Genomic DNA, 26,677 nt, shown 5'->3' with positions numbered 1-26,677 from the left:
CGCGCGCTCTGTCCTTAACCCAGAGCTATCGCGCTTGCCTCTTAATTCTGGCAATTTAGATAAAACTTCTGTCATAACAGTAGCCATGTCTTGCAAAGTGATTTGTAAGGGCCTCCCTGATGTACTTGGCGCCACAAAATCACGCACCTCCTGAGCGGGAGGCGAAGGTACTGACACGTGAGGAGAGTTAGTCGGCATAACTTCCCCCTCGATGTCTGGTGATAATTTTTTTACATGTAAAGATTGACTTTTATTTAAAGTAACATCAATGCAATTAGTACACAAATTTCTATTGGGCTCCACATTGGCCTTTAAACATAGTGAACAAAGAGATTCATCTGTGTCAGACATGTTTAAACAGACTAGCAATGAGACTAGCAAGCTTGGAAATACTTTTCTAAATAAATTTACAAGCAATATAAAAAACGCTACTGTGCCTTTAAGAAGCACAAAAAGCTGTCACAGTTGAAATAACAATGAACCAAATTAGTTATAGCAACCAATCTTTCACAGTAAATGTATTAAGTTAGCAAAGGATTGCACCCACCAGCAAATGGATGATTAACCCCTTAATACCCAAAAACGGATAACAATTTAATAATTAACGTTTTTATCACAGTCAAAACACACTGTCACAGGTCTGCTGTGACTGATTACCTCCCTCAAAATGAATTTTGGAGACCCCTGAGCTTTCTAGAGACGTCCTGGATCATGGAGGATGAAGTAGACAGATTGTGACTGAATTTTTACTGCGCAAAAAAGCGCTAAAATAGGCCCCTCCCACTCATATTACAACAGTGGGAAGCTCAGTTAACTGTTTCTATGCAGAAAACAAAGATAGCCATGTGGTAGAAATCATGCCCCAATAAGTTTTATCACCACATTTACATTTTAAAAGTAATGAAGTGTTATTAATAAGCCTGCTACCAGTCGCTTTTACTGCAGTTAAGGCTCCTACATTACTTCAATATTAACAGTATTTTCAGAGTCAATTCCATTCCTTAGAAAAATACATTCAGTGTACACACACTCATCAGCCTAATACCAGTAGCTATCACTGCATTTAAGGCTGAACTTACGTTACATTGGTATCAGCAGTATTTTCTCAGTCAATTCCATTCCTCAGAAAAATAATTTACTGCACATACCTCGTTTGCAGGGGGGCCCTGCATGCTATTCCCCTTTTCTGAAGTTACCTCACTCCTCAGATGAGAACAGCCAGTGGATCTTAGTTACGTCTGCTAAGATCATAGAAAACGCAGGCAGATTCTTCTTCTAATGCTGCCTGAGAACAAACGGCACACTCCGGTGCCATTTAAAATAACAAACTTTTGATTGAAGAAATAAACTAAGTTAAAAAACACCACAGACCTCTCACAACGACCTATATTTAGTTAGGTTGCAAGAGAATGACTGAATATGACATGTGAGGGGAGGAGCTATATAGCAGCTCTGCTTGGGTGATCCTCTTGCAACTTCCTGTTAGGGAAGAGATATATTCCATAAGTAATGGATGACCCGTGGACTGACTACACTTAACAAGAGAAAATGCATCATACAGCGTGCTTAATACACATGCTCAGAAGGCCCCTGAAACCAACTCATAGTGGGAGGAGCGAAATTGGCAGTGACGGTAACCGCTGTGCTGTATCACGAGCAAAGAGCTGACCGTTTCTTGTAGCTCCCTGGCCCATTGCTAGCAGCCAATACAGTTGACGTCCTATGGAATGTGTACGGTAACCGGCAGCAGAGTGCTTTGATCAGAGGGGTATAGGAGAGCCACAGGAGGAGGTGATGAGCTGAGCTGTATTGTGTCTCAAAATCAGAGAGATCACCTGCTAATGTGACTGGGTGAGTCAGTATATGACACTGAACTGTAATTGATCGTTTTAACATCTTAGTTCATAGAGTTTAGCAGAATATCAGAGTGTGCTTTATGCATTAAGTACCTGGAATATCTTGGTGTGACTCACACTCACTGGACAGAATTTGGAGCTCAGACGGCTTAACTGTGCTTTTAGTGACCGTTATATATAATGTTGTAAAAGTTTACTGGGAAATACAACAATAAGGGCCATTAAGAGATATTTGCGCTCCACTTTGTAATACCAGCACACACTAAAGTGCACTGGTATTACGAATCAGGTACAATGCGAACGCGAAAGCGCGCGCTTCCATAGAACCTAAGCACAACGAAGGGGTAAGTAGCACAGTGATGGCAGCAACATTAAATATATATGTATATGATTATATACATATATATTTATGTGTTAACATGTGTATAAACACATATTAACACATAAAAAAAAAAAAAAAAAAAAAAACAGAATTTATGTTTACCTGATAAATTACTTTCTCCAACGGTGTGTCCGGTCCACGGCGTCATCCTTACTTGTGGGATATTCTCTTCCCCAACAGGAAATGGCAAAGAGCCCAGCAAAGCTGGTCACATGATCCCTCCTAGGCTCCGCCTACCCCAGTCATTCGACCGACGTTAAGGAGGAATATTTGCATAGGAGAAACCATATGATACCGTGGTGACTGTAGTTAAAGAAAATAAATTATCAGACCTGATTAAAAAACCAGGGCGGGCCGTGGACCGGACACACCGTTGGAGAAAGTAATTTATCAGGTAAACATAAATTCTGTTTTCTCCAACATAGGTGTGTCCGGTCCACGGCGTCATCCTTACTTGTGGGAACCAATACCAAAGCTTTAGGACACGGATGAAGGGAGGGAGCAAATCAGGTCACCTAAATGGAAGGCACCACGGCTTGCAAAACCTTTCTCCCAAAAACAGCCTCAGAAGAAGCAAAAGTATCAAACTTGTAAAATTTGGTAAAAGTGTGCAGTGAAGACCAAGTCGCTGCCCTACATATCTGATCAACAGAAGCCTCGTTCTTGAAGGCCCATGTGGAAGCCACAGCCCTAGTGGAATGAGCTGTGATTCCTTCAGGAGGCTGCCGTCCGGCAGTCTCGTAAGCCAATCTGATGATGCTTTTAATCCGAAAAGAGAGAGAGGTAGAAGTTGCTTTTTGACCTCTCCTTTTACCAGAATAAACAACAAACAAGGAAGATGTTTGTCTAAAATCCTTTGTAGCATCTAAATAGAATTTTAGAGCGCGAACAACATCCAAATTGTGCAACAAACGTTCCTTCTTCGAAACTGGTTTCGGACACAAAGAAGGCACGACTATCTCCTGGTTAATGTTTTTGTTAGAAACAACTTTTGGAAGAAAACCAGGTTTAGTACGTAAAACCACCTTATCTGCATGGAACACCAGATAAGGAGGAGAACACTGCAGAGCAGATAATTCTGAAACTCTTCTGGCAGAAGAAATTGCAACCAAAAACAAAACTTTCCAAGATAATAACTTAATATCAACGGAATGTAAGGGTTCAAACGGAACCCCCTGAAGAACTGAAAGAACTAAGTTGAGACTCCAAGGAGGAGTCAAAGATTTGTAAACAGGCTTGATTCTAACCAGAGCCTGAACAAAGGCTTGAACATCTGGCACAGCTGCCAGCTTTTTGTGAAGTAACACAGACAAGGCAGAAATCTGTCCCTTCAAGGAACTTGCAGATAATCCTTTCTCCAATCCTTCTTGGAGAAAGGATAGAATCTTAGGAATCTTTACCTTGTCCCAGGGGAATCCTTTAGATTCACACCAACAGATATATTTTTTCCATATTTTGTGGTAAATTTTTCTAGTTACAGGCTTTCTGGCCTGAACAAGAGTATCAATAACAGAATCTGAGAACCCTCTTTTTGATAAAATCAAGCGTTCAATCTCCAAGCAGTCAGCTGGAGTGAGACCAGATTCGGATGTTCGAACGGACCTTGAACAAGAAGGTCTCGTCTCAAAGGTAGCTTCCATGGTGGAGCCGATGACATATTCACCAGATCTGCATACCAAGTCCTGCGTGGCCACGCAGGAGCTATCAAGATCACCGACGCCCTCTCCTGATGGATCCTGGCTACCAGCCTGGGGATGAGAGGAAACGGCGGGAATACATAAGCTAGTTTGAAGGTCCAAGGTGCTACTAGTGCATCTACTAGAGTCGCCTTGGGATCCCTGGATCTGGACCCGTAGCAAGGAACCTTGAAGTTCTGACGAGAGGCCATCAGATCCATGTCTGGAATGCCCCACAGTTGAGTGATTTGGGCAAAGATTTCCGGATGGAGTTCCCACTCCCCCGGATGCAATGTCTGACGACTCAGAAAATCCGCTTCCCAATTTTCCACTCCTGGGATGTGGATTGCAGACAGGTGGCAGGAGCGAGTCTCCGCCCATTGAATGATTTTGGTCACTTCTTCCATCGCCAGGGAACTCCTTGTTCCCCCCTGATGGTTGATGTACGCAACAGTCGTCATGTTGTCTGATTGAAACCGTATGAACTTGGCCTTCGCTAGCTGAGGCCAAGCCTTGAGAGCATTGAATATCGCTCTCAGTTCCAGAATATTTATCGGTAGAAGAGATTCTTCCCGAGACCAAAGACCCTGAGCTTTCAGGGATCCCCAGACCGCGCCCCAGCCCATCAGACTGGCGTCGGTCGTGACAATGACCCACTCTGGTCTGCGGAAGGTCATCCCTTGTGACAGGTTGTCCAGGGACAGCCACCAACGGAGTGAGTCTCTGGTCCTCTGATTTACTTGTATCTTCGGAGACAAGTCTGTATAGTCCCCATTCCACTGACTGAGCATGCACAGTTGTAATGGTCTTAGATGAATGCGCGCAAAAGGAACTATGTCCATTGCCGCTACCATCAAACCTATTACTTCCATGCACTGCGCTATGGAAGGAAGAGGAACGGAATGAAGTGTCCGACAAGAGTTTAGAAGTTTTGTTTTTCTGGCCTCTGTCAGAAAAATCCTCATTTCTAAGGAGTCTATTATTGTTCCCAAGAAGGGAACCCTTGTCGACGGAGATAGAGAACTCTTTTCCACGTTCACTTTCCATCCGTGAGATCTGAGAAAGGCCAGGACTATGTCCGTGTGAGCCTTCGCTTGAGGAAGGGACGACGCTTGAATCAGAATGTCGTCCAAGTAAGGTACTACTGCAATGCCCCTTGGTCTTAGCACCGCTAGAAGGGACCCTAGTACCTTTGTGAAAATCCTTGGAGCAGTGGCTAATCCGAAAGGAAGCGCCACGAACTGGTAATGCTTGTCCAGGAATGCGAACCTTAGGAACCGATGATGTTCCTTGTGGATAGGAATATGTAGATACGCATCCTTTAAATCCACCGTGGACAGGGAACTTCTGGTTCCCCCTTGATGGTTGATGTAAGCCACAGTCGTGATGTTGTCCGACTGAAATCTGATGAACCTCAGAGTTGCTAACTGAGGCCAAGCTAGAAGAGCATTGAATATTGCTCTTTAACTCCAGAATATTTATTGGGAGGAGTTTCTCCTCCTGAGTCCATAACCCCTGAGCCTTCAGGGATTTCCAGACTGCGCCCCAACCTAGAAGGCTGGCGTCTGTCGTTACAATCGTCAATCTGGCCTGCGAAAGGTCATCCCCTTGGACAGATGGGGCAGAGAAAGCCACCATAGAAGAGAATCTCTGGTCTCTTGATCCAGATTTAGCAGGGGGGACAAATCTGAGTAATCCCCATTCCACTGACTTAGCATGCACAATTGCAGCGGTCTGAGATGCAGGCGCGCAAATGGTACTATGTCCATTGCCGCTACCATTAAGCCGATTACTTCCATGCACTGAGCTACTGACGGGTGTGGAATGGAATGAAGGACACGGCAAGCATTTAGAAGTTTTGATAACCTGGCCCTCCGTCAGGTAAATTTTCATCTCTACAGAATCTATAAGAGTCCCTAGGAAGGGAACCCTTGTAAGTGGTAATAGAGAACTCTTTCCGACGTTCACCTTCCACCCATGCGACCTCAGAAATGCCAGAACTATCTCTGTATGAGATTTGGCAGTTTGAAAACTTGACGCTTGTATCAGAATGTCGTCTAGGTACGGAGTCACCGCTATGCCTCGCGGTCTTAGTACCGCCAGAAGTGAGCCCAGGACCTTTGTAAAGATTCTTGGAGCCGTAGCTAATCCGAAGGGAAGAGCTACAAACTGGTAATGCCTGTCTAGGAAGGCAAATCTTAGGTACCGATAATGATCCTTGTGAATCGGTATGTGAAGGTAGGCCTGGAATTGCAACCGTGTTACAATCATTCAGAGCCGCTAATACCTCCCCTAGCAATATGCGGAGGTTCTCAAGCTTAAATTTAAAATTAGAAATCTCTGAATCCAGTCTCCCTGGATCAGATCCGTCACCCACAGAATGAAGCTCTCCGTCTTCATGTTCTGCAAACTGTGACGCAGTATCTGACATGGCTCTCACATCATCCGCGCGCTCTGTCCTTAACCCAGAGCTATCGCGCTTGCCTCTTAATTCTGGCAATTTAGATAAAACTTCTGTCATAACAGTAGCCATGTCTTGCAAAGTGATTTGTAAGGGCCTCCCTGATGTACTTGGCGCCACAAAATCACGCACCTCCTGAGCGGGAGGCGAAGGTACTGACACGTGAGGAGAGTTAGTCGGCATAACTTCCCCCTCGATGTCTGGTGATAATTTTTTTACATGTAAAGATTGACTTTTATTTAAAGTAACATCAATGCAATTAGTACACAAATTTCTATTGGGCTCCACATTGGCCTTTAAACATAGTGAACAAAGAGATTCATCTGTGTCAGACATGTTTAAACAGACTAGCAATGAGACTAGCAAGCTTGGAAATACTTTTCTAAATAAATTTACAAGCAATATAAAAAACGCTACTGTGCCTTTAAGAAGCACAAAAAGCTGTCACAGTTGAAATAACAATGAACCAAATTAGTTATAGCAACCAATCTTTCACAGTAAATGTATTAAGTTAGCAAAGGATTGCACCCACCAGCAAATGGATGATTAACCCCTTAATACCCAAAAACGGATAACAATTTAATAATTAACGTTTTTATCACAGTCAAAACACACTGTCACAGGTCTGCTGTGACTGATTACCTCCCTCAAAATGAATTTTGGAGACCCCTGAGCTTTCTAGAGACGTCCTGGATCATGGAGGATGAAGTAGACAGATTGTGACTGAATTTTTACTGCGCAAAAAAGCGCTAAAATAGGCCCCTCCCACTCATATTACAACAGTGGGAAGCTCAGTTAACTGTTTCTATGCAGAAAACAAAGATAGCCATGTGGTAGAAATCATGCCCCAATAAGTTTTATCACCAAGTACCTCACAAAAAACGATTAACATGCCAGTAACCGTTTTGAACATACATTTTAAAAGTAATGAAGTGTTATTAATAAGCCTGCTACCAGTCGCTTTTACTGCAGTTAAGGCTCCTACATTACTTCAATATTAACAGTATTTTCAGAGTCAATTCCATTCCTTAGAAAAATACATTCAGTGTACACACACTCATCAGCCTAATACCAGTAGCTATCACTGCATTTAAGGCTGAACTTACGTTACATTGGTATCAGCAGTATTTTCTCAGTCAATTCCATTCCTCAGAAAAATAATTTACTGCACATACCTCGTTTGCAGGGGGGCCCTGCATGCTATTCCCCTTTTCTGAAGTTACCTCACTCCTCAGATGAGAACAGCCAGTGGATCTTAGTTACGTCTGCTAAGATCATAGAAAACGCAGGCAGATTCTTCTTCTAATGCTGCCTGAGAACAAACGGCACACTCCGGTGCCATTTAAAATAACAAACTTTTGATTGAAGAAATAAACTAAGTTAAAAAACACCACAGACCTCTCACAACGACCTATATTTAGTTAGGTTGCAAGAGAATGACTGAATATGACATGTGAGGGGAGGAGCTATATAGCAGCTCTGCTTGGGTGATCCTCTTGCAACTTCCTGTTAGGGAAGAGATATATTCCATAAGTAATGGATGACCCGTGGACTGACTACACTTAACAAGAGAAAATGCATCATACAGCGTGCTTAATACACATGCTCAGAAGGCCCCTGAAACCAACTCATAGTGGGAGGAGCGAAATTGGCAGTGACGGTAACCGCTGTGCTGTATCACGAGCAAAGAGCTGACCGTTTCTTGTAGCTCCCTGGCCCATTGCTAGCAGCCAATACAGTTGACGTCCTATGGAATGTGTACGGTAACCGGCAGCAGAGTGCTTTGATCAGAGGGGTATAGGAGAGCCACAGGAGGAGGTGATGAGCTGAGCTGTATTGTGTCTCAAAATCAGAGAGATCACCTGCTAATGTGACTGGGTGAGTCAGTATATGACACTGAACTGTAATTGATCGTTTTAACATCTTAGTTCATAGAGTTTAGCAGAATATCAGAGTGTGCTTTATGCATTAAGTACCTGGAATATCTTGGTGTGACTCACACTCACTGGACAGAATTTGGAGCTCAGACGGCTTAACTGTGCTTTTAGTGACCGTTATATATAATGTTGTAAAAGTTTACTGGGAAATACAACAATAAGGGCCATTAAGAGATATTTGCGCTCCACTTTGTAATACCAGCACACACTAAAGTGCGCTGGTATTACGAATCAGGTACAATGCGAACGCGAAAGCGCGCGCTTCCATAGAACCTAAGCACAACGAAGGGGTAAGTAGCACAGTGATGGCAGCAACATTAAATATATATGTATATGATTATATACATATATATTTATGTGTTAACATGTCTATAAACACATATTAACACATAAAAAAAAACAAAAAAAAAAAAAACAGAATTTATGTTTACCTGATAAATTACTTTCTCCAACGGTGTGTCCGGTCCACGGCGTCATCCTTACTTGTGGGATATTCTCTTCCCCAACAGGAAATGGCAAAGAGCCCAGCAAAGCTGGTCACATGATCCCTCCTAGGCTCCGCCTACCCCAGTCATTCGACCGACGTTAAGGAGGAATATTTGCATAGGAGAAACCATATGATACCGTGGTGACTGTAGTTAAAGAAAATAAATTATCAGACCTGATTAAAAAACCAGGGCGGGCCGTGGACCGGACACACCGTTGGAGAAAGTAATTTATCAGGTAAACATAAATTCTGTTTTCTCCAACATAGGTGTGTCCGGTCCACGGCGTCATCCTTACTTGTGGGAACCAATACCAAAGCTTTAGGACACGGATGAAGGGAGGGAGCAAATCAGGTCACCTAAATGGAAGGCACCACGGCTTGCAAAACCTTTCTCCCAAAAACAGCCTCAGAAGAAGCAAAAGTATCAAACTTGTAAAATTTGGTAAAAGTGTGCAGTGAAGACCAAGTCGCTGCCCTACATATCTGATCAACAGAAGCCTCGTTCTTGAAGGCCCATGTGGAAGCCACAGCCCTAGTGGAATGAGCTGTGATTCCTTCAGGAGGCTGCCGTCCGGCAGTCTCGTAAGCCAATCTGATGATGCTTTTAATCCGAAAAGAGAGAGAGGTAGAAGTTGCTTTTTGACCTCTCCTTTTACCAGAATAAACAACAAACAAGGAAGATGTTTGTCTAAAATCCTTTGTAGCATCTAAATAGAATTTTAGAGCGCGAACAACATCCAAATTGTGCAACAAACGTTCCTTCTTCGAAACTGGTTTCGGACACAAAGAAGGCACGACTATCTCCTGGTTAATGTTTTTGTTAGAAACAACTTTTGGAAGAAAACCAGGTTTAGTACGTAAAACCACCTTATCTGCATGGAACACCAGATAAGGAGGAGAACACTGCAGAGCAGATAATTCTGAAACTCTTCTGGCAGAAGAAATTGCAACCAAAAACAAAACTTTCCAAGATAATAACTTAATATCAACGGAATGTAAGGGTTCAAACGGAACCCCCTGAAGAACTGAAAGAACTAAGTTGAGACTCCAAGGAGGAGTCAAAGGTTTGTAAACAGGCTTGATTCTAACCAGAGCCTGAACAAAGGCTTGAACATCTGGCACAGCTGCCAGCTTTTTGTGAAGTAACACAGACAAGGCAGAAATCTGTCCCTTCAAGGAACTTGCAGATAATCCTTTCTCCAATCCTTCTTGGAGAAAGGATAGAATCTTAGGAATCTTTACCTTGTCCCAGGGGAATCCTTTAGATTCACACCAACAGATATATTTTTTTCCATATTTTGTGGTAAATTTTTCTAGTTACAGGCTTTCTGGCCTGAACAAGAGTATCAATAACAGAATCTGAGAACCCTCTTTTTGATAAAATCAAGCGTTCAATCTCCAAGCAGTCAGCTGGAGTGAGACCAGATTCGGATGTTCGAACGGACCTTGAACAAGAAGGTCTCGTCTCAAAGGTAGCTTCCATGGTGGAGCCGATGACATATTCACCAGATCTGCATACCAAGTCCTGCGTGGCCACGCAGGAGCTATCAAGATCACCGACGCCCTCTCCTGATGGATCCTGGCTACCAGCCTGGGGATGAGAGGAAACGGCGGGAATACATAAGCTAGTTTGAAGGTCCAAGGTGCTACTAGTGCATCTACTAGAGTCGCCTTGGGATCCCTGGATCTGGACCCGTAGCAAGGAACCTTGAAGTTCTGACGAGAGGCCATCAGATCCATGTCTGGAATGCCCCACAGTTGAGTGATTTGGGCAAAGATTTCCGGATGGAGTTCCCACTCCCCCGGATGCAATGTCTGACGACTCAGAAAATCCGCTTCCCAATTTTCCACTCCTGGGATGTGGATTGCAGACAGGTGGCAGGAGCGAGTCTCCGCCCATTGAATGATTTTGGTCACTTCTTCCATCGCCAGGGAACTCCTTGTTCCCCCCTGATGGTTGATGTACGCAACAGTCGTCATGTTGTCTGATTGAAACCGTATGAACTTGGCCTTCGCTAGCTGAGGCCAAGCCTTGAGAGCATTGAATATCGCTCTCAGTTCCAGAATATTTATCGGTAGAAGAGATTCTTCCCGAGACCAAAGACCCTGAGCTTTCAGGGATCCCCAGACCGCGCCCCAGCCCATCAGACTGGCGTCGGTCGTGACAATGACCCACTCTGGTCTGCGGAAGGTCATCCCTTGTGACAGGTTGTCCAGGGACAGCCACCAACGGAGTGAGTCTCTGGTCCTCTGATTTACTTGTATCTTCGGAGACAAGTCTGTATAGTCCCCATTCCACTGACTGAGCATGCACAGTTGTAATGGTCTTAGATGAATGCGCGCAAAAGGAACTATGTCCATTGCCGCTACCATCAAACCTATTACTTCCACGCACTGCGCTATGGAAGGAAGAGGAACGGAATGAAGTGTCCGACAAGAGTTTAGAAGTTTTGTTTTTCTGGCCTCTGTCAGAAAAATCCTCATTTCTAAGGAGTCTATTATTGTTCCCAAGAAGGGAACCCTTGTCGACGGAGATAGAGAACTCTTTTCCACGTTCACTTTCCATCCGTGAGATCTGAGAAAGGCCAGGACTATGTCCGTGTGAGCCTTCGCTTGAGGAAGGGACGACGCTTGAATCAGAATGTCGTCCAAGTAAGGTACTACTGCAATGCCCCTTGGTCTTAGCACCGCTAGAAGGGACCCTAGTACCTTTGTGAAAATCCTTGGAGCAGTGGCTAATCCGAAAGGAAGCGCCACAAACTGGTAATGCTTGTCCAGGAATGCGAACCTTAGGAACCGATGATGTTCCTTGTGGATAGGAATATGTAGATACGCATCCTTTAAATCCACCGTGGTCATGAATTGACCTTCCTGGATGGAAGGAAGAATTGTTCGAATGGTTTCCATCTTGAACGATGGAACCTTGAGAAACTTGTTTAAGATCTTGAGATCTAAGATTGGTCTGAACGTTCCCTCTTTTTTGGGAACTATGAACAGATTGGAGTAGAACCCCATCCCTTGTTCTCCTAATGGAACAGGATGAATCACTCCCATTTTTAGCAGGTCTTCTACACAATGTAAGAATGCCTGTCTTTTTATGTGGTCTGAAGACAATTGAGACCTGTGGAACCTCCCCCTTGGGGGAAGCCCCTTGAATTCCAGAAGATAACCTTGGGAGACTATTTCTAGTGCCCAAGGATCCAGAACATCTCTTGCCCAAGCCTGAGCGAAGAGAGAGAGTCTGCCCCCCACCAGATCCGGTCCCGGATCGGGGGCCAACATTTCATGCTGTCTTGGTAGCAGTGGCAGGTTTCTTGGCCTGCTTTCCCTTGTTCCAGCCTTGCATTGGTCTCCAGGCTGGCTTGGCTTGAGAAGTATTACCCTCTTGCTTAGAGGACGTAGCACTTGGGGCTGGTCCGTTTCTACGAAAGGGACGAAAATTAGGTTTATTTTTGGCCTTGAAAGACCTATCCTGAGGAAGGGCGTGGCCCTTACCCCCAGTGATATCAGAGATAATCTCTTTCAAGTCAGGGCCAAACAGCGTTTTCCCCTTGAAAGGAATGTTAAGTAGTTTGTTCTTGGAAGACGCATCCGCTGACCAAGATTTCAACCAAAGCGCTCTGCGCGCCACAATAGCAAACCCAGAATTTTTCGCCGCTAACCTAGCCAATTGCAAAGTGGCGTCTAGGGTGAAAGAATTAGCCAATTTGAGAGCACGGATTCTGTCCATAATCTCCTCATAAGGAGGAGAATCACTATCGATCGCCTTAACTAGTTCATCGAACCAGAAACACGCGGCTGTAGTGACAGGGACAATGCATGAAATTGGTTGTAGAAGGTAACCTTGCTGAACAAACATCTTTTTAAGCAAACCTTCTAATTTTTTATCCATAGGATCTTTGAAAGCACAACTATCTTCTATGGGTATAGTGGTGCGTTTGTTTAAAGTAGAAACCGCTCCCTCGACCTTGGGGACTGTCTGCCATAAGTCCTTTCTGGGGTCGACCATAGGAAACAATTTTTTAAATATGGGGGGAGGGACGAAAGGTATACCGGGCCTTTCCCATTCTTTATTTACAATGTCCGCCACCCGCTTGGGTATAGGAAAAGCTTCTGGGAGCCCCGGGACCTCTAGGAACTTGTCCATTTTACATAGTTTCTCTGGGATGATCAAATTCTCACAATCATCCAGAGTGGATAATACCTCCTTAAGCAGAGCGCGGAGATGTTCCAACTTAAATTTAAATGTAATCACATCGGGTTCAGCTTGTTGAGAAATTTTCCCTGAATCTGAAATTTCTCCCTCAGACAAAACCTCCCTGGCCCCCTCAGACTGGTGTAGGGGCATTTCAGAACCATTATCATCAGCGTCCTCATGCTCTTCAGTATCTAAAACAGAGCAGTCGCGCTTACGCTGATAAGTGGGCATTTTGGCTAAAATGTTTTTGATAGAATTATCCATTACAGCCGTTAATTGTTGCATAGTAAGGAGTATTGGCGCGCTAGATGTACTAGGGGCCTCCTGAGTGGGCAAGACTCGTGTAGACGAAGGAGGGAATGATGCAGTACCATGTTTACTCCCCTCACTTGAGGAATCATCTTGGGCATCATTTTCAGTGTCACATAAATCACATTTATTTAAATGAGAAGGAACCCTGGCTTCCCCACATTCAGAACACAGTCTATCTGGTAGTTCAGACATGTTAAACAGGCATAAACTTGATAACAAAGTACAAAAAACGTTTTAAAATAAAACCGTTACTGTCACTTTAAATTTTAAACTGAACACACTTTATTACTGCAATTGCGAAAAAGTATGAAGGAATTGTTCAAAATTCACCAAAATTTCACCACAGTGTCTTAAAGCCTTAAAAGTATTGCACACCAAATTTGGAAGCTTTAACCCTTAAAATAACGGAACCGGAGCCGTTTTTAACTTTAACCCCTTTACAGTCCCTGGTATCTGCTTTGCTGAGACCCAACCAAGCCCAAAGGGGAATACGATACCAAATGATGCCTTCAGAAAGTCTTTTCTATGTATCAGAGCTCCTCACACATGCGACTGCATGTCATGCCTCCCAAAAACAAGTGCGCAATACCGGCGCGAAAATGAGGCTCTGCCTATGATTAGGGAAAGCCCCTAAAGAATAAGGTGTCTAAAACAGTGCCTGCCGATATTATTTTACCAAAATACCCATATTAAATGATTCCTCAAGGCTAAATATGTGTAATATATGAATCGATTTAGCCCAGAAAAAGTCTACAGTCATAATAAGCCCTTGTGAAACCCTTATTTACTTTCTGAATAAACATGGCTTACCGAATCCCATAGGGAAAATGACAGCTTCCAGCATTACATCGTCTTGTTAGAATGTGTCATACCTCAAGCAGCAAAAGACTGCTCACTGTTCCCCCAACTGAAGTTAATTCCTCTCAACAGTCCTGTGTGGAACAGCCATGGATTTTAGTAACGGTTGCTAAAATCATTTTCCTCTTACAAACAGAAATCTTCATCTCTTTTCTGTTTCAGAGTAAATAGTACATACCAGCACTATTTTAAAATAACAAACTCTTGATTGAATAATAAAAACTACAGTTAAACACTAAAAAACTCTAAGCCATCTCCGTGGAGATGTTGCCTGTACAACGGCAAAGAGAATGACTGGGGTAGGCGGAGCCTAGGAGGGATCATGTGACCAGCTTTGCTGGGCTCTTTGCCATTTCCTGTTGGGGAAGAGAATATCCCACAAGTAAGGATGACGCCGTGGACCGGACACACCTATGTTGGAGAAAAATATATATATATATTGTAGAGATAGGTGCACTCCCACTAACAGTATAAACACATGCCAGGGTGCAAAGAGAGAATCAGAGCTAATAGACGAAGCACTCACTGGTCTTATCAAGTGTTACCAAATTTTATTCCTTAGTGACGTTTCGGGGTGTTCACCCCTTCATCAGACCAACAACAGTGCAAAAAAACACAAAAATATATAATTTTCTAGTCAGAAGATGCAGCACTCTCACAAACTTTCAATAGTATTAATACCAGGGTGCACCAGTAATAATATAGATTAATGAAGAAAATGCACTCTCCGGATTTATAAATTCAACAAGCTTTACTCCGTGATGTCTGAGGAAGAGGTGAAAACCTCGAAAACATCACGGAGTAAAGCTTGCTGAATTTATTAATCCAGAGAGTGCATTTTCTTCATTTATCTATCTTTTTTTATTTTTTTTATTTACAGGGAACACACAGTTCCCATAGACCGCAATGCGGTAGCAATAACCAGCCATTTTTTAATGGCTGGTTATTTATTGCGCACCTGAAAACAAGCAAATGTACCCGTTTGCAGCCGTGTGATAATGTTTATTATCTTGTTCACAGATTGGTGCAGTCTTGGTCACACGTATTACTACTCACCAGCAGGGAGGGACCAATGTAGTTCAGTCTGATGACTATTCATGTCATCTGTCTCATCTTCTTCCTTCACATTTAATAGCGCAGTGCCTGGGTTTTCCTCTAGATACCCTGTAATTACAGCAGGAAATTATCTGATAGTACAGGGTATATAACAAACTTGTGTAACATATAAATCTCTCCACCTTAAGTGTTAATAGGGACAAGCTATGGGTCCAAATAAACCAGCAACTTGGAATATTGTAGTAATTTTGTATGCAGCTAATTCCTTGATTCACCTTGAATAGGAATTAGCTGGTGGTAAATAGGTTTTATTAAACAAAGTGTATCATGCCAATAGCGCTCTCTGATGAAGGACTGATGTGTAACAGTCTATACCAGTGTGATGTGAGGTTTTACATGAGAAATTTTAGAAAGGCTGCTGAGCAAACCTAAAGGAACAGCTTGCTGCCTGTTTCCCTTTTGTAAGTGTTGTGGTTTACGACAGATACAATACAGGGTTAAGCAGGTGATCCTAATAGAGGTGTCAGTGTGCTGTAAACCTGAGAGCCTGAATAATTAATAACTCTAAATAAAGATTGGTCAAAACAAGTGCAATAGAAAAGGAGGAAAGGCCATCACAAAACAAGCGAAAGTGAAAGGAAAGAACACTGGGAAATAAAGCAGAACACCTTCAGCTCCACACATACTTCTGTCCCCAGCTACGCACTGAAGAGCTGCACCATATTGTATATAATAAGGTTATGTAACCAGCGGCAACAGAATATTAGGTCCTGCACACAGCTGGGGTAAAAACAAACAATTCTTCTCATGTTATTATATTTACTTTTTTTCTATTGTTATCCTTTGTTCAAATTTAGCTCAATTACATAACAGAATACCTAGATATGCTTATGGACATGTCTGGAGCACTATACGCATAATGTTGTTACTAACACTGCTGCCATATATAGAGCACCCTCCTGTGCCTACCTCAGTATGCTCTCATGACAAGCGCTGCTGCCAATTATAGAGCTTGCTTATGAGAGAAAAAGAAAGTAGTAAATGTGATAACAGAAGTAAAATTGTTTTTTAGTTTAATTATACACTCGGAGTGAACAGAGAAAATGTTATTTTGACGTCTATCTCCCTATAAGAGGTTTAACTGCTGCTGTTTCATACACACAACAGAGATTTTTCAGTTAGATTTTCCTTTTTATCATCTTTTTACTGTCAGGGTACCTGTGAATAGCATTAAATAAACTACATATGTATCAAATACATTGTGATATTTTATGTCAGCTAAGCTCTCCTTTGACATGAATTGAGTGGGCTATGGCCACAACAGACAAACCCCTTTTTCCTGATTAAAGAACATCAGAGAACAAAGGAATTGTTTTCAAAGGTTTCCTGCCTAAGGTGTGAAGTTAAAGTGAATGTAAATTTTGATGCTAAAGTGCACGGTTTTTCAAAATTCAATTAAAAACAGGGGCACTTGAATTCATCAAAATTTACATTTCACTCGTGTTGTAAAAAAAATACTTATCTTTTAATATTGACAGCCAATCCAGCTTCCTCCGCCTGTCGCAAAGCCTCTTCCTGGGTCTAAAATGAGGAATCCGGCTTCCTCCAATCACGGCGTTGAATCAGACACGGATTCCCCCCGGGGGGGGGGGGGGAAACCATGATTGGAGGATGACCGATTCATCATTTCTGACGTCAGAAATGGCTCGCAATGACCGGGGGAAGCTGGAGCAGCTGTCAAGTTTAAAAGGTAAATATTTTTTCACAAGTTTAATGTAAATTTTGATGAATTCAAGTGCCCCTGTTTTTAATTGAATTTTTAAAAATGGGCACTTTAGCATCAAAATTTATATTCCTATCAGATTACCACTGACCCCCCTCGCTGCTCAAGACATCTGAGAGAGAGCAAAAGGGAAACATTTGTTTCAATTAGTGAAGTTGACGGACCCCTGCAATGAGATAGTCAGTCTGCAATATTCAACTCTTTTGAGGCTTAAGTGTATGCAGAATGAACTAGTTTTGCGAGGAAAGTGACCATTCACCCTTCGATACAAATTGGTACATGCTGAGTTTTCAATAAACAGCATCCCCAAACAAAAGAAAGTCTTTTAAAACACGTGTTATTTGAAAGCATGGATGTCACGAGGATTTGAAGTTTGGGCGGGTTGTCTATATGGTTTTCAAATATTTGATGTGTACCTCAGACTGTCCAAATAATAGGTACAAATACATGGATATGAGATTGTCTGTTTGTATAATATTAAATATGAATGTCTGCTAAATTAAATATAAATAATAGCGACATTAATGGATTTAAAATGTCTACTCATTTAAAAAAAAATAACAACATTGTTTCCTTCATTTCAGACCTGTGAGAAACCAGTGTTGTCCAATTAAGTATATCATATCTGTGTTTTCATGCATTCAAAACAATGTTATATCAGAATATGAATTGATATATTAATTAAATTCACACTGCAAGTATTAGAGTCCTTTTAAGTCCCCTCATAAAAATTTGATTTTAATACATCTTCTAAAATATTTAAGAGTATAGGAATTACTTCGTAATGTAGTACTAGAAGTATACTCATGTTTAGTCTCTATAGATACATGCTAAATTATATCAGATGGGATATATATGTTGACTAGATACGTTTATAAATATCAGGAAATAATGAGTATATTAAATATACAATTAAAAGATATAGTAAGCTGTTAGCAGTGTTGAAAATAAGACTGCATTTCTGGTTGTCTGCTGCCACCTATAGTTCAAAAATGGTATTACAGCCAAAAGCTATTTGGCTGCTCAGGGAGGCGTTTCCCAAATAGCCAATGAGATGTTCAGCTCCAAGGGCCTCTTGTGGGAATGATTAAAGAAAAACAAAAAATTTATGCTTATCTGATAAATTTATGTCTCTTGTGGTGTATCCAGTCCACGGGTTCATCCATTACTTGTGGGATATTCTCCTACCCAACAGGAAGCTGCAAGAGGACACCCACAGCAGAGCTGTCTATATAGCTCCTCCCCTAACTGCCACCCCCAGTCATTCGACCGAAGACAAGCAAGAAAAAAAGGAGAAACTATAGGGTGCAGTGGTGACTGTAGTTTAAAAAAACAAAAAAAACACCTGCCTTAAAATGACAGGGCGGGCCGTGGACTGGCTACACCACAAGAGAAATACATTTATCAGGTAAGCATAAATTTTGCTTTCTCTTGTAAAGGTGTATCCAGTCCACGGGTTCATCCATTACTTGTGGGATACCAATACCAAAGCTTTAGGACACGGATGAAGGGAGGGACAAGGCAGGAACTTAAACGGAAGGCACCACTGCCTGTAAGACCTTTCTCCCAAAAATAGCCTCCGAAGAAGCAAAAGTATCAAATTCATAGAATTTAGAAAAGGTATGAAGCGAAGACCAAGTCGCCGCCTTACAAATCTGTACAACAGAAGCCTCATGTTTAAAAGCCCATGTGGAAGCTACTGCTCTAGTAGAATGAGCTGTAATTCTTTCAGGAGGCTGCTGGCCAGCAGTCTCATAAGCTAAGCGTATTATACTTCTTAGCCAAAAAGAAAAAGAAGTTGCCGAAGCCTTTTGGCCTCTCCTCTGTCCAGAGTAGACAACAAACAAAGCAGATGTTTGACGAAAATCCTTTGTAGCTTGTAAATAAAACTTTAAAGCACGAACCACATCAAGATTGTGTAATAGACGTTCCTTCTTTGAAGAAGGATTAGGACATAGTGAAGGAACAACAATCTCCTGATTGATATTCTTATTAGATACCACTTTAGGAAGAAACCCAGGTTTGGTACGTAACACTACCTTATCTGCATGGAAAATCAGATAAGGGGAATCACATTGTAAAGCAGATAACTCCAAAACTCTTCGAGTCGAGGAGATAGCTACTAAAAACAGAACTTTCCAAGATAAAAACTTAATATCTATGGAATGCAAAGGTTCAAACGGAACCCCTTGAAGAACTTTAAGAACTAAATTTAAACTCCATGGCGGAGCAACAGGTTTAAACACAGGCTTGATTCTAACTAAAGCCTGACAAAACGCCTGAACGTCTGGAACCTCAGCCAGACAGAGCAGAAATATGTCCCTTTAAGGAAGTAGCTGACAAACCCTTCTCCAATCCTTCTTGGAGAAAAGATAATATCCTAGGAATCCTGACCTTACTCCATGAGTAACCCTTGGATTCACACCAATGAAGATATTTACACCATATCTTATGATAGATTTTCCTGGTGACAGGCTTTCGAGCCTGAATTAAGGTATCAATGACTGATTCGGAAAAAACACGCTTTGATAGAATCAAGCGTTCAATCTCCAAGCAGTCAGACGTAGAGAAATTAGATTTGGATGTTTGAAGGGACCTTGAAGTAGAAGGTCCTGCCTTAGCGGCAGAGTCCATAGTGGAAAGGATGACATGTCCACCAGATCTGCATACCAAGTCCTGTGTGGCCACGCAGGGGCTATCAAGATTACCGAAGCCCTCTCCTGCTTGATCTTGGCAATCAGACGAGGGAGCAGAGGAAACGGTGGAAACACATAAGCCAGGCTGAAGGACCAGAGCGCTGCTAGAGCATCTATCAGCTCTGCCTTGGGAAACCTGGACCTGGACCCGTAACAAGGAAGCTTGGCGTTCTGACGAGACGCCATGAGATCCAGTTCTGGTTTGCCCCAAAGTTGGATCAACTGGGCAAATACCTCCGGATTGAGCTCCCACTGAAAAAGTCTGCCGACTTAGAAAATCCGCCTCCCAGTTCTCTACTCCTGGGATATGGATAGCTGAGAGATGACAAGAGTGAACCTCTGCCCATAGAATTATCTTTGAAACCTCCAACATTGCCAGGGGGCTCCTTGTTCCCCCCTGATGGTTGATATAGGCTACAGTCGTGATGTTGTCCGACTGAAATCTGATGAACCTGACCACAGCTAGCTGAGGCCAAGCCTGAAGAGCATTGAATATCGCTCTTAGTTCCAAAATGTTTATCGGAAGGAGGTCCTCCTCCTGAGTCCACGAACCCTGAGCCTTCAGGGAGTTCCAGACTGCACCCCAGCCCAGAAGGCTGGCATCTGTCATTACTATAGTCCATTCTGGCCTGCGGAAACTCATTCCTTTGGACAGATGGACCCGAGATAGCCACCAGAGAAGAGAATCCCTGGTCTCTTAATCCAGATTTAGTAGAGGGGACAAATCTGTGTAATCCCCATTCCACTGATTGAGAATGCAAAGTTGCAGTGGTCTGAGATGTAGGTGGGCAAACGGAACTATGTCCATTGCCGCTACCATTAATCCGATTACCTCCATACACTGAGCCACTGACGGATGAGAAATGGAATAAAGAGCACGGCAGGAAGTTAGAAGTTTTGACAACCTGACCTCTGTCAGATAAATCTTCATTTCTACTGAATCTATCAGAGTTCCTAGGAAGGAAACTCTTGTGAGAGGTGAGAGAGAACTCTTTCCTTCGTTCACCTTCCACCCGTGAGACCTTAGGAATGCCAGAACAATGTCCGTATGGGATCTGGCGATTTGAAAAGTTGACGCCTGTATCAGGATGTCGTCTAGGTAAGGGGCTACCGCTATACCCCGCGGTCTTAGAACCGCCAGAAGGGACCCTAGAAACTTCATAAAGATTCTTGGTGCCATGGCTAACCCAAAAGGGAAGAACCACAAACTGGTAATGCCTGTCTAGGAAGGTGAACCTGAGAAACTGATGATGATCCCTGTGTATCGGAATATGTAGATAAACATCCTTTAAATCCACGGTAGTCATATATTGATCCTCCTGGATCATAGGTAGGATGGTTCGAATAGTCTCCATCTTGAAGGATGGGACCCTGAGAAATTTGCTTAGGATCTTGAGATCCAAGATTGGTCTGAAAGTTCCCTCTTTCTTGGGAACTATAAACAGATTTGAATAGAAGCCCTGCCCCTGTTCCTCCTTTGGAACTGGGTGGATCACTCCCATAACTAGTAGGTCTTGAACGCAATGTAAGAATGCCTCTCTCTTTATCTGGTTTGCAGATAATTGTGAGAGATGAAATCTCCCCTTTGGAGATGAAGCTTTGAAATCCAGAAGATATCCCTGGGAAATAATCTCCAGAGCCCAGGGATCCTGGACGTCTCTTGCCCAAGCCTGGGTGAAGAGAGAAAGTCTGCCCCCCACTAGATCCGGTCCTGGATCGGGGGCTACTCCTTCATGCTGTCTTAGAGGCAGCAGCAGGCTTTTTGGCCTGTTTCCCTTTGTTCCAAGCCTGGTTAGGTCTCCAGACTAGCTTGGACTGGGCAAAATTTCCCTCTTGTTTTGTAGAAGAGGAAGATGAAGCTGCACCACTCTTGAAGTTTCGAAAGGAACAAAAATTAGTCTGTTTGGTCCTTAACTTGTTGGACCTATCCTGGGGAAGGGGCGTGGCCTTTTCCTCTAGTAATATCAGAAATGATCTCCTTCAGTCCAGGCCCAAATAGGGTCTGCCCTTTGAAGGGGATATTGAGAAGTTTAGACTTTGAAGTGACATCAGCTGACCAGGATTTAAGCCATAGCGCCCTACGTGCCTGAGTGGCAAAACCTGAATTTTTATCCGTTAGCTTGGTTAAATGAAAAACGGCATCAGAAATATATGAATTGGCTAACTTAAGAGCTTTAAGCCTGTCAAGGATATCATCCAACGGGGTCTCTACTTGTAAAGCCTCCTCCAGAGACTCGAACCAGAAAGCCGCTGCAGCAGTGACTGGGGCAATGCATGCAAGAGGCTGGAGAATAAAACCTTGTTGTATAAAGATTTTCTTAAGGAAACCCTCTAATTTCTTATCCATAGGATCTAGGAAAGCACAACTGTCCTCGACAGGAATAGTTGTACGCTTAGCTAGGGTAGAGACTTCTCCCTCCACCTTAGGGACCGTCTGCCACATGTCCCGTGTAGCGGCATCTTATAGGAAACATTTTCTTAAAAGCAGGAGGGGGAGAGAACGGCACACCTGGTCTATCCCATTCCTTAGTAATAATTTCTGAAAATCTCTTAGGGATTGGAAAAACATCAGTGTAAACAGGCACTGCAAAGTATTTGTCCATTTTACACAATTTCTCTGGGACTACAATGGTGTCACAGTCATCCAGAGTCGCTAAAACCTCCCTGAGCAACACGCGGAGGTGTTCAAGCTTAAATTTAAATGCTGTCATTTCAGAGTCAGACTGAAGTAACGCCTTCCCTGAATCAGAGAAGTCACCCACAGATAGAAGCTCTCCTGCTTCAACTTCTGCACATTGTGAGGGTATATCAGACATAGCTACTAAAGCATCAGAGAGCTCTGTATTTGTTCTAGCCCCAGATCTGTCTCGCTTTCCTTGTAACCCTGGCAGTTTGGACAATACCTCAGTGAGGGTATGATTCATAACTGCCGCCATGTCTTGTAAAGTAAACGCATTGGACGCGCTAGATGTACTTGGCGTCCCTTGAGCGGGAGTTATAGGTTCTGACACGTGGGGAGAGCTAGATGGCATAACCTCCCTTTTGTCAGTCTCAGAAACCTCAGGTGATAAATCTTTAAAAGCCATAATATGGTCTTTATAACTTATAGAAAGGTCAGTGCATTTGGTACACATTCTAAGAGGGGGTTCCACAATGGCTTCTAAACATAATGAACAAGGAGTTTCCTCTATGTCAGACATGTTTAACAGACACTTTAATAAATGTGAAAAAAGCAATAATAAAAAACGGTACTGTGCCTTTAAGAGAAAAAAACTACCACATAAACTGCAAAACAGTGAAAAAAAAGTAGTAAACTCTACAAAATTTGTACTGTGTGTATATAAGGGACTAAAGCAGCATTGCACCCACTTGCAAATGGATGATTAACCCCTCAGGCCCAAAAACGAATTAGAAAAACTTAAAACCTGTTAAACAGTCAAACACACTGCCACAGCCCTGCTGTGGCTCCTACCTGCCCTTAAAAACGATTTTTGCAGGAACAAAACACTCTATAGAGGTCCTATAAGCCAGAGGACTCCTTCAGGGAAGCTGGATGTCTCAGACTGAAAACGAAAATAGGCCCCTCCCACCATGCACTCAAAGTCAGAGGGCCTTAAAAAAGTACTCCTAGGAGTAATCTAACAAGCCATGTGGAAATTAGGCCCCAAATAAAGATTTATCACCCTCAGAGAAAAAACGTTTTTATTTATAAATCATGCAAACGTTTTTACACTAAGTAATATAGGTTTTAACATGAATATTATCCCTTTTTGCAAGCATGATCCCAGTTGTTGTTAAATCACTGTATCAGGCTTACCTTAAATATACCAGGCACTGTCAGCATTTTCTAGACCTTATCTCTCTAGAAAAAAATATACTGAACATACCTCAAAGCAGGCACTGAAGTTTTCTTTCCATACTCTTCAGTTATGTGTGAGAATAGCAATGGACCTTAGTTACAAACCGCTAAGATCAGCAAACCTCCAGGCAGAAGTCTTCTTCCAATTTCTGCCTGAGAGTAAAAACAGTACAACGCTGGTACCGTTTAAAAATAACAAACTTTTGATTGAAGGTAAAAACTACACTAAGTCACCACATCTCTCTTGATACTTCCTTTCTTGTCGAGAGCTGCAAGAGAATGACTGGGGGTGGCAGTTAGGGGAGGAGCTATATAGACAGCTCTGCTGTGTGTGTCCTCTTGCAGTTTCCTGTTGGGAAGGAGAATATCCCACAAGTAATGGATGAACCCGTGGACTGGATACAGCTTTACAAGAGAAAGAAGGAGTTATTTGTCTGATAAAAGTTGCCACACACACTAGACAAGGGACTGACTCAAAGAAGCATAACTTTTGGAGAGAGAAACACACAGGTTTTATGTCAAGTATATTCTCTGCCATTTTGGGACACTTTCTTGGACAAAGGAAGATAACAATTGAGGCATGAATCCTTACAATAGTGGAAAAATCCTCTTAGATGACCCACAAGAAATTCTGGAAGCTGAACACTCATTTGGTTATGTGGTGATGCATTTGACTGCTCTCTCTATATATATATTTTTAATGTTTTAAATCAAGGTATTCAAAAACTATAGTTATATCATAGTTGTGATTTAAAAGGAGAATTTATTCTTGTATTTAATATTAATTAGACCAAGGGTAGTAAGTATGCTGGTATTAAATATTAATGTTTAGAAAGATTTTTGTATTTTAATATCATACATTAATTACAGTTATTGCTATATATACACATTTTAGAATTTGCCTTATTGTAGCTAAATAATTTTTATTTGCTAGAAAAGAATTTGTACTTTATATTTATAAATTAGTATTTACTATTGTGAAATTTCATATAAATTGGTTATTGTAGTTAAATTCCTCTGGTATATTAAGTTATTTGTAGCTATTGTGATATATTTTAAAACTTGTTTTATGGTGGCTAAATAAGAGGTTATTTCAGGTCAGACATATAGGCATATAGATTGGCTGATTGCATTAATAATATATACAATTTCTGGCATTTTTAATTGAAGTTATATAGAACCATTTGTGGGCTAAATAACTTAATTATACTTGTCTCTGAAAGTTATCTTAAATTTATTGAGATCCAGTAAGATTTATGTGAAGTATCTTGTTATATTGTTTAACTAAACACTGTTAAGTTAGCAGTCCATATTCTGGTATTTTATTGTGGTATTTTAGTGTGATTCATTGTAAATAAAGTTAATTTTATGTTTAAATAATGTTTATTAACTTTCACAAATTTTATGAGACATATACATCAAAGTTTGTGTAACAAATTCCAGAACATATAAAAGACACAACATTCTAGTGACAGTACAAAGGATTCTGATAAAGGTGTTGAGATACTTGTTGTATTTGGCAATATGTTTGTGTAGTAAGGCCTGCTGAATTGTAAGTGTAAATTATTCATCTATTAGGTGGCTAATGAAAGTGGATAATCATTTCCATACTGCCCTCACTTCTGTGCATTCCCACCACATATGTCTGTATGATCCCACCTTCCCGCATCCTCTGTAACATAGTTTATTGCCGTGTGGATACATATGTGCGGTTTTAACCGGTGTCAAGTACCATCTAAAAATTGTCTTCAACAGGCAGCAAGGGCGGTACACAGACTCAAATCGCAATACTTTGTCTCTGCGAACAAGCCAGACAAATATATGGCGCATAAAATAAGGGAAAGATGCAGAGCATCAGCCAACCCCCTTATAGAAACTGAACGGGGAAACTTGACCTCCCATCTACAGGAAATAGTTGACACCTTTGCAACCTTTTAAGGCAAATTATACAATGGGAAAAAAGTAATACATAGTAGAGAAACAGAAACCCTGACTGCTGATTTCTTTGGAGACTGTTTGTTAGCTTCGCTGGCAACAGAACAAAGAAACAATCTTAACACCCCAATATCCAATATGGAGATCATGGGGGCTATTAGAGACCTGAAACCGGGTAAAGCGGTGGGTCCTGATGGGTTCCCAGGAGAATATTATAAGTTATTCAAAAACACATTAATTCCCCATCTGACCAAATTTTGTAACTTTATTTTGGAGGGTAATCCCATCCCTCCAGACCTATTATATGCAAAAATTGTGGTAATCTCCAAACCCGACAAAGACCATAAGAAAAGTCAAAACTATCACCCGATTTCGTTGATAAACCAAGATTTAAAGATCTTTACCAAAATTCTAGCTAATCGCCTCAAGTCAATTATGCCATGTTTGATCCACCTGGATCAGGTGGCGGGATTCATACAAAATAGAGGCCCCAGACAACATAAGAAGAATAACTGACCTTATCCACCACTTAGAGAGTTTGCGAACGCCTTCTCTGCTCCTCTCTTTGGATTCAGAGAAGGCGTTTGATAAAATTGACTGGGGGTATATGATGCCAACCTTGATAAAAATAGGATTTGATGGGCCATTCATGACAGCATTACAAGCAATTTATTCACTACCTCAAGCCCAGGTGACATCAGGAGGCTACAAATCTAATAATTTTCCCATACTTAATGGAACCAGACAGGGTTGCCCCTGTCACCGCTATTGTTTGCTCTCTGTATTGAGCCACTAGCAGCCAAAATTCGGGTACATCCAGATATTTCAGGGGTTAAAATAACCAAATAAGAATATAAACTGGCCCTCTTCGCGAACAACATTCTGTTAACCATCACAAAACCGCTTATATCCCTTCCTAACTTGTATGCGCTACTGAGTAACTTCTCAAATATAATCGGGGTATAAGATAAATACGGATAAAAGCAAAGTTCTCCCCATAGCTATCCCCCCAGGCCCAAAAAATGATGGAATTAAATTTTGACTTTAAATGGGTCAAACACACACTTAGATACTTAGAAATAAACCTTCTAGTGCAAACGCAGCTCCTATACAAATACAACTATACCCACTTCTTAACCAGATTAGAAAAGACCTAATGAAATGGAAAAAAATACAAGTTT

The 26,677-nt window shown here is 41.9% G+C and overlaps 1 protein-coding gene across 1 annotated transcript in view; it reads right to left on the bottom strand.

The window, feature by feature from the left end:
- LOC128657385 (gastrula zinc finger protein XlCGF57.1-like) overlaps positions 1 to 26,677 on the bottom strand; it is a 138,817-nt gene that overhangs the window by 96,221 nt on the left and 15,919 nt on the right. The window contains exon 3 of the mRNA XM_053711715.1: positions 15,224 to 15,331. Within this exon, the coding sequence (XP_053567690.1) occupies positions 15,224 to 15,331 (108 nt within the window). The remainder of the gene's footprint in view (positions 1 to 15,223; positions 15,332 to 26,677) is intronic.

Source organism: Bombina bombina, chromosome 4 (genome assembly GCF_027579735.1).
Source record: "Bombina bombina isolate aBomBom1 chromosome 4, aBomBom1.pri, whole genome shotgun sequence".
NCBI lineage: Eukaryota > Metazoa > Chordata > Amphibia > Anura > Bombinatoridae > Bombina > Bombina bombina.
Note: the sequence above shows the minus strand (reverse complement) of the source record. Positions and strands in the feature narration are given on the sequence as shown.